General features: G+C 35.8%; 1 protein-coding gene across 10 annotated transcripts in view; it reads right to left on the bottom strand.

The window, feature by feature from the left end:
• The window catches only part of LOC128693470 (sodium/calcium exchanger Calx), a 386,089-nt gene that overhangs the window by 141,188 nt on the left and 230,034 nt on the right, over nt 1-14,867 (bottom strand). For 5 of the 10 annotated variants that reach the window (XM_070097307.1, XM_070097310.1, XM_070097309.1 and 2 more), the window contains 2 exons: nt 11,368-11,436; nt 1,952-2,087 (listed from right to left, as the gene is read on the bottom strand). In XM_070097307.1, coding sequence (XP_069953408.1) covers nt 1,952-2,087; nt 11,368-11,436 — 205 coding nt within the window. The remainder of the gene's footprint in view (nt 1-1,951; nt 2,088-11,367; nt 11,437-14,867) is intronic. The other 5 variants (XM_070097314.1, XM_070097312.1, XM_070097313.1 and 2 more) reach the window with 1 other exon arrangement.

The following is a 14,867-nucleotide window of genomic DNA, read 5'->3' on the forward strand; positions in this document are numbered from 1 at the left end:
AACATCTCACTCACTCTCTCATTTGCTCTCTTTTTACATTGCTTCACCACTCTCTTAACCTCTCTCTTTTTCTCCATATACTCTTCCCTCCTTGCATCACTTCTACTTTGTAAAAACTTCTCATATGCTAACTTTTTCTCCCTTACTACTCTCTTTATATTATCATTCCACCAATCGCTCCTCTTCCCTCCCGCACCCACTTTCCTGTAACCACAAACTTCTGCTGAACACTCTAACACTACATTTTTAAACCTACCCCATACCTCTTCGACCCCATTGCCTATGCTCTCATTAGCCCATCTATCCTCCAATAGCTGTTTATATCTTTCCCTAACTGCCTCCTCTTTTAGTTTATAAACCTTCACCTCTCTCTTCCCTGATGCTTCTATTCTCCTTGTATCCCATCTACCTTTTACTCTCAGTGTAGCTACAACTAGAAAGTGATCTGATATATCTGTGGCCCCTCTATAAACATGTACATCCTGAAGTCTACTCAACAGTCTTTTATCTACCAATACATAATCCAACAAACTACTGTCATTTCGCCCTACATCATATCTTGTATACTTATTTATCCTCTTTTTCTTAAAATATGTATTACCTATAACTAAACCCCTTTCTATACAAAGTTCAATCAAAGGGCTCCATTATCATTTACACCTGGCACCCCAAACTTACCTACCACACCCTCTCTAAAAGTTTCTCCTACTTTAGCATTCAGGTCCCCTACCACAATTACTCTCTCACTTGGTTCAAAGGCTCCTATACATTCACTTAACATCTCCCAAAATCTCTCTCTCTCCTCTGCATTCCTCTCTTCTCCAGGTGCATACACGCTTATTATGACCCACTTCTCGCATCCAACCTTTACTTTAATCCACATAATTCTTGCATTTACACATTCATATTCTCTTTTCTCCTTCCATAACTGATCATTCAACATTACTGCTACCAGTTCCTTTGCTCTAACTCTCTCAGATTCTCCAGATTTAATCCCATTTATTTCCCCCCACCGAAACTCCCCTACCCCCTTCAGCTTTGTTTCGCTTAGGGCCAGGACATCCAACTTCTTTTCATTCATAACATCAGCAATCATCTGTTTCTTGTCATCCGCACTACATCCACGCACATTTAAGCATCCCAGTTTTATAAAGTTTTTCTTCTTCTCTTTTTTAGTAAATGTCTACAGGAGAAGGGGTTACTAGCCCACTGCTCCCGGCATTTTAGTCGCCTCATACGACACGCATGGCTTACAGAGGAAAGATTCTTTTCCACTTCCCCATGGACAATAGAACAGAAATGGAAGCTGAAAATGCTGATGAGTCACAGGGATGTTAGTATTTCTTCAACCTCAAAATTGTCAAGAGGTGGAACAATCTGGAGAGTGAAGCTTTAAGAGGTATGATAAGGCTCTTAATTTAAGCTAGAAGAGATGGATCTAGTAGTAACCAGCAAAGCGGCAGTGGAAGGAGCTGTGGATTGACTCCTGCAACCATATCTAAATGAGTACTTATAAGTGAGTATACACACAAACATAAAAAAGTGACTCCTACTGTCTTAGTAATGTTCACTCAATTATACAGCAAACTTGACATTTAACTAAATATTTAGTAGTTTTATTAAACTGATGACTAGCTAGCATCATTCACAAATACAAAAACTACCATGGAGAGGAGGAAGGGGGAGGGAGAAAGGCCTTCCTAAATTACTGGTTCCTTTAAACTACATTTGCACTGCCTCTCACCAGGTATACTATGCATCATTCCTCTTAGCTGGTAATAAAGTAAGAGGTTAACAAATAAATAATCCAAGAATTAGAAGATGCACAGTGATGAATGATTTGGAAAGGGCAATGATAAAAATGTACATACAGAAGCAGAATTAGAGCAATTGTGTAGTGAAGAGTTTGATGAAGAAAGTGTTAGAAGTGGTACAACACAACTCCACTCACTTGGAGGCAGCAAGCACAGCAGCGTCCTCATCAGTGAGTCCAGGATAGTTCTTAACCTCCTTGATGAAAGCAACCAACCCATCACGATCCAGACGACCATCTTTGAAATACTGCTGCTGTCTCAGGAACTTGTCCGCTGAAGAACAAGAGAGACAACTTTACCATGTACGTATATAATAAAGTATGTATTTGTCAGTGAATCAGTTGATGGATAATACTGTATAAAATTTACTGTATTATCCTACAGTGACTGGGAAATTGAAGATAATTTTTCATATAGCATTATTTGTTAAATGTTTTACTTTGAGAGGCAGAAACTTTTAAACTCAAAATTTTCCATGAAACTGCATCGAAAAGCTTTTTATGAACAAGTAAAAGCAGAAATTAGAACAACAACATTTGGAGTACCACAATTAAAGCATCTAAATAAACTTATGTACATATGTAGATGAGCAAAAAAAAATTTTATGACAGAAAAAATCTGAAAATAACACTAGGTATTGAAAAATTACAACACAACACTTAATTTCACCATAAAAGCATCACATTTACCTATAACAAGCCATACATATTTGTTCTCAAGAAATATGTGAAAGTTTAATGCATTCCATAAAAATCAACATTAGGCATAATATAGTTTGAACTTATATTAGAGCTGGCAATAAAAATTATTTAAAATAAAAATAAAATTCCACTATGTATATGAAATAAAAGACACGACACACTTACGCTATTCACACCACAGTGAATGTACAAATTATTGCAAATGCTTGCAACACTAATAACATCCAGTAAAACAGTCAATGTATAATGAACTGTAATCCAACAATAATTTAACTCAAATGTACCATAAGATAAAAAAAAATACACAGTGAATGTAAAACAATAATTGCACAGTGTTCTCCCCCTCCCTCTCATTCTATATTAACCCTTTGACTGTTTCGGCCGTATATATACGTCTTACGCGCCACTGTTTCAGACGTATTTATACGCGTAAATTCTAGCGGCTACAAATCAAGCGGGAGAAGGCTGGTAGGCCCACATGTGAGAGAATGGGTCTGTGTGGTCAGTGTGCACCACAAAAAAAATCCTGCAGCATGCAGTGCGTAATGAGAAAAAAAAACTGACCGTTTTTTTGTATTAAAACGCCGACTTTGAGGTGTATTTTCTTATAGTATTTATCATTGTATTCTCGTTTTCATGGTCTCACATGATAAAATGGAAAACATATTACAGAAATAGAGATGATTTTGATTAGTTTCACGATGAAAACGACCTTGAAATTGAACTCAAAATAGTGGAAATGTTTGATTTTTACCAATGTTCAGGATTAAGCAAATCACACCTCATGTCCAATACACGTCAAATGGGGAGTCTAATATTCTTTCACTAGTGCACTGATACTATTTATACCAGTTTTACAATAATGCAGTAGTCTGTATAACAGTAAATCTTCTATTTTTTGTACGAATAAAAAATCAAAATAGAAAGCAATAGTAATATAAGAGGGGCCTAGAGACATGACTAATGAACAGAGGATATGTTATTTTAGTTCCAAGAATGTCTACATTGTTTATTCTGGACCCTATTTTGAAATTTGAATCTTTTTTAATTTGCGTGAAATTGGCCAAATTGCCAATTTCTGACCACTTTATTGGGTAGTTCAAATTGGTAAATGGGCAGTTTCTTGTACTCAACTGATAGAAAAAATGGAGCTCTAAAGAAATACCTATAATTTTGGTTAACTGGAACAACAGAATTGGCCAAAAACAGGGCTCAAAGTCGGCGAAATCACCGATGCATATATGTTGCTGAGACCGCTAACTTCGCCAGAGTGTAATTCCATGAGTTTTCGACCAAATTTCGTACTTTTGGTGTCATTATCATTGGGAAAAGATTCTCTATCATTTCATAAAAAAAAAAATTCCAAAAATTTTGCTACATAGAATGACAGTTTCAGAAAGGGGCTTACAACAGTCAAAGGGTTAAACTTGAAAAAAATATCATTCCATATTAAACTGTTGAAAATGTTATCACTCCATATTAAACTGTTGAAAATGTTATTCCATATTAAACCGTTGAAAATGTTATTCTATATTAAACTGTTGAAAATGTTATTCAATACTAAACTGTTACAAAGGTTATATAAAATATTTAAATGCAATGTTACCATGCTATATAGTGCTAAACATCGCACTGAAATAATCTAAACATCCATTATATTATATTTTAAGACAGTTTTTAAATGGCTGAAAGACTCTGCATGACCTGAGGCTTTCCACTAAGTCTGTAATGCATGCCACCTAATTTGATAACAATAGTATTTTATACTGTCTGGAAATGAACAATAATTAAAAAATTTAATTTTAATTACCCTAAATTCAGTTATGAAACAACAAAATAATTTAATGCCAATGTGGGATACATGCAATCCATCCTTGTAAATTTTACTTAAATTTCTCACATACAATTTGAAGCAAATTTGTTGATTTACTTTATTTAAGTTAGGTCTGGTTAGGTTAGAACTCGTGAAATTGTAATAACACAATTGTAAACAAACCTTAGAATCGGTGGAATCTGAACCCATATCAAGAGTCCTAAATTTTAGGACTCGCTTCCCATGGGTTCAAATCCCACCCATTCCGTGGTTTGGTTAGGTTAGATTTAGTTGCACTGGACTGTCATCAATTGATGAAAGTTAATTAATTACAAATAACATTGCAATTCCAGTAAATGAAATATAAAATAAAAGGCAATAAAATATTACGATGCACAAACAGAAAATGGGGATCCACTGTGCACATCAGAAAATAAAATCAGATAATCAGTAAAATATGTACTGATTTACTAAATGGATGAGCTGATTAGTAGTATAGGTACAGTAAACCTTTAATGGAACAAACCAATAGGGAACAGCAGGTGGCCAGAAATGGTGAGCATGGTGGAGTGATGTGAGATTGTTTTACTACGATCACAACAATGATACGAAATTCTGTAACCAGAATCAAATGACCCAGCGGATTTTGTCTTGTATTTCCGAAGTCATTAAATCCAGGTCCATTAAATCAAGGGGTTAACTACATATTGTATTAATTTTAAAGCATACCAATGAAGGACACTTGAAATAAAAAGAGACTACATATACAGGTTTTAGTAATACAGTACTGACTTACATAAAACATAGTTAGCACAAACACTTAACATTCTGCCATTTCATATGTGGCACACAGTAGCTTTTGGTAACCCCCCCACACCACCTCCTAATCACATAATTTCAAATTCTCCGCATAATATTCACACCACACACTGCCCTGAAACATGACATTTCCATTTCCTCAAGCTGTCTTCTCACAGCAATGTTTAAAAACGATACTTTGCATCTATATAATACATCATCTTGATCTCCTGAGATCTTTATCAAATTATAAAGATCTAAGCAGATTGAATAATTTTCCCAGTAAACATTTGTTCTGCAAAGTGTTTTTGGCTTTACAAATGTCAGCAGCATGCCATTTAGGTCCTTCATTCTGCCTTACTGTGACAGTCTGGGCATAGTAGGAGGCCACTATCCTCTGCATTAAATTATATATTAAGTATCTCCTGACACTGCAGGTATTCAAGTATGGTAGCCACTTCATTATTGCATTTCACTATGACAAACCCTTAGGTTATCCATAGATCCATAGATGACGTAATAATTTGCCCACAGTGCACTCCAAACAATGAACAGCAGTAAGCTGAAAACAGCTCTAATTTAATACTTTTAAGGTAAAAGGAAAATCTTGGAATCAAGGACATACCTAGAAAAGATTTTTTTTGAGTATCCATGTTGACACCCAGAGAGGTAAATAAAGTGTGACACCTGACAAAGCTGATGTGACACAGATAGGTGAATATTATTATTGTGGAAATTTTCCAGTTTAATTGTGTATGATTTTGTGATTTATTATACAAAACTGCTAATAAGATTGTGTGGAAATTTGCCTAAACAGGAGGTATAATTTATTTAAGAAGAAACCTCATTAAATTCAATCTCGTCCATCATTTATAAATCATGAGATTAGGTTATAATCCTTAGCTATGTGTTATTACATATTGGAGAGTCAATATGACTTCTGTTCTCTTTGAGAATGCAGGCTTGTTCCTGTTACTGCCTGATAACAAGTGGTTGTGGGAATAGGTAGCTAAATAATTTGACTGACAGACAGGATTCATGATGTCATAAGTAGAAATACTTTTGATGGAAGAAAGATTTATGTCAGAGAGGCACTTATCTGATAGCCAATCATATTTTTTTTTTTTTGTAAAAATTTTTTTCAATTCAAATACAAATACCATTTTCTCCTGTACTTTTTAAGGCTAACATAATGAGATGATATTAGCCATTGCCTTGAGTGTTTTTCTATCCATAAGATGAATAGCCTAAATAAAATCAAAATAATAATGAAGAATTTAATATATGTGCAAATGCAGCCTGAAAACATCCCTGGCTGAGGCTAGATTCCTCAAACAAACACTGCCACCCCCTTATCCTCATCATTTATACAGTAATAACCAATCAGATAATTGCCAAGGCATCTCAGTCCAATGCACAAACACTTATAATTTCCTTATAAATACTTTACAGATTTAAACTGACATTAAATTTGCTATTTAGCTAGAGTATATTAAAATTAAATGTCATATCCAGTAACTTGCCAGGGGAGATTCAAACTTTAGGTAGGACCACATTGTGACTGTCACCTGAACGTGAGTCTGGTTATGTATTATATGGTGAATAGGCATATTTGCATGCCTCCTGAAAATCAGGCATTATGTACACAATTGCAGAGCATGAGCAAAGACTTTTTTTATATATAAAAATTATTAAAGTGATACAGACTCTGAATGGATTGGATAAAGTGTAAACTCAACTTCTTAAGCTCAAATAAGGTTGATTATGTGTCTACTGATCCAGCCATCAAAATGTACAATCCTTGTTTTAAATGATTACCCTCCCACCCCCAGGGAGGGTCCTACCTTTGATGTAGACACACTCTTCTGATTAACAGAAATTAACCTCCTGTGTCAAATATAATTTCAATTATACAATCACTAATCCCCCAATATCTACTAACCCCTACAACTAGCACACCCCCTAACCTTCACACTCTCCTATCCTCGTACATCCCTACTGAAAGCGCTGAATGACACATTATATTACAGTAGACCATCGATTAACAGCAAGTAAATAAAATACCATGTAAAATTATCTGAATTACATAGGAGTAAAAAAAGGGTTACATTCTGCATGCCCCCAAAATGCCAACTAAATTTTTATGGGTCTTGTAATTTGTAAACAAATATGATAATAATGCAATTGTAGTTGGATGTATTGATGTGCTATATTTAATATTATGCTTTTACCTACAAAAGTTATATAAACAGCATTTCTTACCCTAAATTCTGGATGCTGGTATATGAAGATAATTATGAAAAAGTGGAGGGCTGAGGTGAAAGCCTGTAGATTGTTGGCTGAGGCCCTTGTACTGATGTTGATGCAGAGCTGTCATTAGGTAATTGTTGTATGGGAGTACCGAGTATTCTGTAATGCACCTTTGGTCTGTTTTACCCTGCAGTACTTTATGCAGCTAACAGAAAGACATCATCAATTGCTCCAGACCCTACTTCAGAACAGTGCTTCTAGATGTGCCAGGGTCTTGTTCAGTGAAAAAAAAAAAAATCAGCTAGTTTAGCAGAAGCATGGAACTGCTCACAACTGTTTATAGTGTTAACTGTTTTTTCTGCAGGTTCTTCCCCATCTTCCTCTATCTGCCACCCTTGTAGTTGGGCACTAAGCTCTGCCAAAGTTTTCTTTGGACTTCTGTCTTCCTCATCATCTTTTAAAAGTTCACCATCAAAGAACTCACTTGCCAATCTCCTTGCCAGATAAACAATTTCGTGGACCTTGCTCTCAATTGAGGAAAAAACCTGTGAAATTACAGCCTCTCCTCACTTAATGACATAGTTCCATTCCTAAAACAATGTCGGTAAACAAATTCGTCGCTAAGCAAGGAGCATACTATAATAGTAGTGGGTTTGTGTCAACCATCTTTAATAATGTTTTAATGTCACCTTTGCACCATTTATAACATTTTTAGTATATTTTTCAGTGTTTATAGAGTAATAAACAGAATACAGGAAGTCAGCTCTAATACACATAATTTAGGAATGCATACTGGTCAGAGAGCCTGTCATAAGTCCAAATTCACTTTTGATGCAGCTGATAGCATCCTGCAATGTTAAATTTACGACAGAAGTTTAGCACTGTTCCAACAAGTTTCTGCAATACTTTTTGTATGTATGTAGTTGTATTTAATGTTTTAATAACTCCTCAGTCCAGTGGTTGTGTTAAAGATGTGTTTGGTGGCAAAAATCACTTTTTCATGTGGATCCACATCCTCCAAGGGTTCTGGATGAGTATGGGAATTATCAAGAATAAAGTGAGCCATTAATGCAAGGTTCTTGCTGCACAGGTAAAACATGGCTTTGGGAATAAAATGATGCTTAAACCAATCAAGAAATAAGGCTTCTGTCATCCGTGCTAATTGTTTTGACTATTTCAAGTGACAACGCAGTGCTGTCTGTGTCTTTCAAAGTATGAGGCATCTTATTGTAGTAAATAATCATAGGACAACACTTAAAATTGCCTGATGAATTACCACACAGAAGAAAGCTGAAGTAATCCTTTGCTGCTTTGAATCCCAATGAACTTTCCTTTCTCAATGGCATTTTCTTCCCATAAAGACTTGACTCATTAAACACTTGCTGTGGCTCATAGCTACCCTCAGAAATAATTTCCTCTAATTCAGCAGGAAAACTCCCTGCAGCACTTTCATCCAAAAATTTAACACAGTGGAACCTCGGTACACGACCTTAATTCATTCTAGAAGGTTGTTCAAATGCCGCTCCACTTGAGTATCGAACAAGTTCTTCCCAACCAATTTTCTGTTTAGTTGGCTGTTATCACTAATCTTCATAGGCCCCATGGTGACTTATACAAATACAGAAAAACACCAAAAAATGCTTAGAAATACAAAATAGTTTACAGCGAAGTCCTGGCAGGTCGTATTTGTTTGGTCAAGTGCTGAGCTTTGTTTGAGTAGGGAGCTGGTCATATACCGAGATTCCACTGTACGTATTATGCAATTGATTGCACAATTTGAACTTGTGGAACCAGCCAATACTAAACAAGCACTTTTGTTCAAGCCTTCCTTCCTCATCACACACTATTTTATAGCACTCTAAGCCTTTTGTCTTTATGATCACACTGAATGGTGTACCTTTCTTGGTTTTCTACTCAAACTACTCACTCAATAAATTTTTCATCTTATTAGCTGGTGTGACCTATGTGTCATTCTTTGCAGGTCACAACCTGGGTTAATGCACAAGTTTGTATCTTTGTCTCATTTTAATTCCACAAAATGATGATTTATTCACACCATAGGCATATGCTGTTTCCACCCAAAATGTATCACATTAACATTCATCTAATATCTGGTTGTTTCAAAGCACACAGACTTTCATGCTTATGTTTCTTTTTTGAACTCTGAGCATCACTCACATTCCTCATGGGTGCAATGGCTACTATCCAGAGACAAGACGAGATGATGAGAAGATAAAAATAAATTTACTAATGCAGGCTGAGTATAGTACGAGACACACATGCATGGAGAACTGACAGTGGGGAAGGCAATCAACATTAAGAGTGCGACTAGACATCTCCAACAGTAAGATGGAGAGGAAAGTCCCCACAGCATGCCATATTTTTCCCCTAAATTTACTCCATGCTCAACAATAAACAAGGTGTGCTCATCAAAAATATGCTTCAATTTTTCAGCAATGTTATCAAGGAATAGTACTAATAGATTGTGTGTTAATCGATGGTCTACTATATTAAAAAATCTGTCTGATAAGTAAGAGATTCCAAGCTACACTAAATGCCACCAGGTACCCACTCAATGTCAGACTGAGCTCAATAGGCATATACTGGTCATAAATGTGAACTAAGATAGCTTAGCCTCTCAGGGCAGACCAACAATACCATTTAAGGTTATGTTGCACACACTCAGTGAATGGCTGTATTCAATTCAGTCAAATTTCACTAATCATAATCCTATGCATTTTTTATTTCACAATTTAATCCTTCACTTATCTTCCATAAAATGCTATCATCAAACTGAACTCAATGAATTTATTAACTTATACAATCCACATATGTATTAACAGTGTTTAGCATTATACTGCTCTTTCAATTATTATAGTGAAACCCTATCCCCATTAACTTATAATTAACCAGGCCTTGATTCTTGGAATTATTCTTAGGAGGTTTACATTGAAGGAAGCAGACATCAGTGGCCTTGCCTAGTTGATAAATCTTCCAAAAAAGAGCATTCTAAGAGTTAATTATCAAGACAATGCAATTTTTCCATACTAGTGTCTGACTCCTCTGAGTGCTACAACACTGTTTAGACATTCCATGTAAAAAAAGGCCCTAAAATACAGAGCTCACTACCAGAAGATTAAAATGTTTCCAATCTGCCAAGTGCTTAAAAAAAAGACTCCCAAATCAAATGCAAATTCTACATAGAATAAATATATGTATGTGTCCAATAAATCAATAGTAACTTATTTACCCAAACCAAATCAACACTCATATTCATGCACTTAATTTTTTTAACATATCAGCCATCTCCCATCGAGGTAGGATGACCCAAAAAAGAAGAAACCAAAGATTTTCTTCTTTTTACACTTAGTAATTTATATAGGAGAAGGGGTTACTAGCTCCTTGCTCCCACCATTTTAGTTGCCTCTTACGACACACACAGCTTATGGAGGAAGGATTCTTCTCCACTTCCCCATGGAGGTCATGCACTTATTTCTACACCCAATATTTGTTATAACCAAAATTTCATTCCAATTCTGTATTAAAATGTTAAAAATGTGATATAAAAATTTTGTGTAAAATGTTAAAATGTTATTGTAAAACAGCATTCAAACAGTCTAAACTTCAACTGTATGCTACTTATCAAGTAGTTTTATGCTACTTTTAGACTGCTCGAAATCCTCTGCATAACCAAGGGCTTTCCACGAAGTCTGTAAAATATGTCAACTAATTTTATAAGAACCATATACTATAACTTTCTGGGGAAAAAAAAAACGGTTTTAATTTTAAATTCCGATTTTTTTTAATTTTATTTTTAACTGCTAGATTAATATTTTCAAAAAAGTCACACCAATGAGATTAGATGCATTCATGGAGTTGAGGGGTTTGTGATCACACAGTTAATTTCAATACATCCCATCTTGTTAAGGGTACTAAGTTAATCCTTGGTTTACTAAGTGAGGAGGATTATGGGGCAGAGTGTGTGACTTACCAGGGAGGGCACGACGGGGCCTTAACCCTATACACACCAGACAATCCTCACATGGCATCAGCGCTTCCTCTGTTAGAATAAATACAGCACAAACATCTTATTAACATATTCTTGGGAATATTTGTGGTATACTCCAACTGACAGCTCTAGGACAACCTTCCTGAGTGAGGGCACTAGTCAAGATGCAGGATGGAACGATTACAATACTGCCAACCAGTTGGTTAAACAACGGTATTTAGCAAGGTCAACCTTTACTATACTCTACTATACTATACCATAACATATTTTCCACTGATAGACTCCCTTTGCCAAGAGTCTTGACTGCCCACAGGATGGGTATAGGGCTCATAATAAAGCTATTAAAATATACTAACTGCCAAGTGTCTCTCTCTTACCAAGATAAGGAAGATGGAATGTTTTGGAGCTTAATTCTTTTTTAAATGGCAACCATGGAAATAGGACACACAGCTTGGTTTTCTTGGGATATTCTGGGATTCTACTGTAATATCCTCTGATAAATTTCTCACCGAAGTCAGTAGAGCTGAGTTCAAAGTGGTTATATTTTGGGAATGTGAATAAAAGGAAAGGTGGACAGGAAGCTCAAACCTTTCTGTTTATTCACTGACAGCCATTCACTGCAACTTAAACTAAGTTCACAGGAGTCGGGAATATGTTGGTTCAAAGTGGTTATATGTTAAAAAATTTTTAGACAACCAGAAAAAAAAAGCTTTAAATATGTATGTCACCATTGGTATCAGACAAGGGTCAGCACTCATCCTGATAAAAAGTTTTTAAAGAACAAAATTGCACAATACCATGACTGGAACTTTACACAAATGACCAGAACATAGGTGAAAGAAGCTTACGAAAACATTTCAGCCTGACTGTGTATAAATAGCTTGTCAGATGGAATAAATAGCTTCAGTAAAAAAATATATATATATATATATATTTGCAGACAAAGCAAAAATCCTATTCATTACAGATCAAAATGACTGTGTACACATGATACACTGCTCATTTTCTTCTGGTGTTGCACACAACTCCCAAATCAACTACAGTTGAACACCATTAATTGGAAGGACACAAGTGCAACTAATGTGACATTTATTGTGGCAACGTTTCGCTCTCCAGGAGCTTTATCAAGCTTGATAAAGCTCCTGGAGAGCGAAACGTTGCCACAATAAATGTCACATTAGTTGCACTTGTGTCCTTTTACTTTACATATTGTCGGTAATTCTACCAACTTTATTACCATTAATTGGACTGAAACTGTGTAACAGACAATCCTGAATAACTTAAAAGCCACAAATCTTTAGGTCAACAACGATGGTACATGCCTACCAATAACTGCAGTAGCTTTTCTCTTTTCCAAGTACATACTGTACAGTGCTCACTCTTGTACATCATCTCTTAATAAATGGTTATAACCATAACCAAAATTTTTAAAGGAGTGGACAGGTAAGCCGATGGAAAGCCTCAGTCAAATGATCAAAGGCTCCAGCTGTGAGCCATTATATGACTAAGACCCACATCAGGAAACACTTGTCCTGTTTCCTGAAAACCTTACCTAGGTTTGTACATCATTTACTGTGCATTATATATAGTCGCACTCAAGGAAAATGCATATTACAGCTTAATACATGTAAGACTTGTCAGTGATAAGAACTTACTGGTAGTTGATGTATCATTATGCAAGAATCACAAAGTTTATCAAACTTAACACACATTTTCTAACTCCCTCACATTATTACATGAATTGCAAACCACTAGCACATACATCAGAAAATTGCAGTACCTATTTGTGACTTCAGGAATACGTATATTTATGCTCAGTAATTCTTACATAATTCATCATAAACTAATGCAGCAGTTATAGCACCTATCACAATACCTCTTCTTGATTTATATATTATTTTGTACTGTATAAAAGAAATAAAATTTTGCATTTGTATTTGATGAATGAACTTTCAATTATGCATCTAGTTTCCCTTATGTCTCAGTTTACAACTACAGCGTCTTGCTTTCCCTGTTGAATGTACTAATAAATCTTTTTCTCTTTCTTTCATATGGTATTATCATCTTGTGTATGTGATTATCATGTCCCTTCTTTATTCTCCTCTCAGCTATCATCGATATCTTGAATGTTTTCAGCTTTTCACCCTAATTCAGTAAAAACTTCCAAGAACCATTCTGTAGCTCTTAATGGACTTTTTCTATATTTTCCTGTTTAAGGTGTGAACACTGCAGCTGCTGTATATCAAAATTCAGACCTAACACACACTGTAATCAATTTTCAAGCATCTTTTCTTTATACATTTAAATGAAGATTTTATAGTTTGATATTATAGCGTCATTCTCCCATAATTTTCTTTATATAATCGTCTGGTGACTCTCTCTCTCTCTCTCTCACACACACACATACACACACACACACACACACACACACACACGTATGCACGGACGTACATTAACAAGAGCACAGCAAGCACCAGTCTGAATGTTAACGTAAATAACATTTTATTTCTGGGATCGATTCCACAATCAATAATCATTTGATACGTAAATATTTAAAAAAATATTTTGATATGTAAACAACGAAGGTATACAGACTGTTAGCAACACTGAGAGTCGTCTTTTATTTTGTAGCTATTTATGCAACGCTTATGAAAGGTAACCTTTGTGCTTGCTAAGACCTTGAGACACTGCATGACTTAGAGCCAAGAGACGCATTAACAGTGTCTGTGTGAGAATAATAGGGTGTTTCTCTTGTCTTACAACCATCACACAACCTCCAGTTGTTGTTATGTGTATGTGGGTAAGACACACAGGTAATACTTAGGCATCTTTATTAATCTTTATTACAAGACTTTAGCCTACACAGTAGGCTTCTTCAGTCAAGTACAGAAAGTAGGTAGGTATTGTATATCATTCTGATATTCAAATGTGATTATATATATATATATATATATGTATGTATGTATGTACTCACCTAGTTCTCACCTAGTTGAGGTTGCAGGGGTCGAGTCCAAGCTCCTGGCCCCGCTTCCTCACTGTCACCACTAGGTCACTCTCCCTGAACCATGAGCTTTATCATACCTCTGCTTAAAGCTATGTATGGATCCTGCCTCCACTACATCGCTTCCCAAACTATTCCACTTCCTGACTACTCTGTGGCTGAAGAAATACTTCCTAACATCCATGTGATTCATCTGTGTCTTCAGCTTCCAACTGTGTCCCCTTGTTGCTGTGTCCAGTCTCTGGAACATCCTGTCTTTGTCCACCTTGTCAATTCCTCTCAGTATTTTGTAAGTCGTTATCATGTCCCCCCTATCTCTCCTGTCCTCCAGTGTCGTCAGGTTGATTTCCCTTAGCCTCTCCTCGTAGGACATACCTCTTAGCTCTGGGACTAGTCTTGTTGCAAACCTTTGCACTTTCTCTAGTTTCTTTACATACTTGGCTAGGTGTGGGTTCCAAACTGGTGCCGCATACTCCAATAT

Source organism: Cherax quadricarinatus, chromosome 57 (genome assembly GCF_038502225.1).
Source record: "Cherax quadricarinatus isolate ZL_2023a chromosome 57, ASM3850222v1, whole genome shotgun sequence".
Taxonomy (NCBI): domain Eukaryota; kingdom Metazoa; phylum Arthropoda; class Malacostraca; order Decapoda; family Parastacidae; genus Cherax; species Cherax quadricarinatus.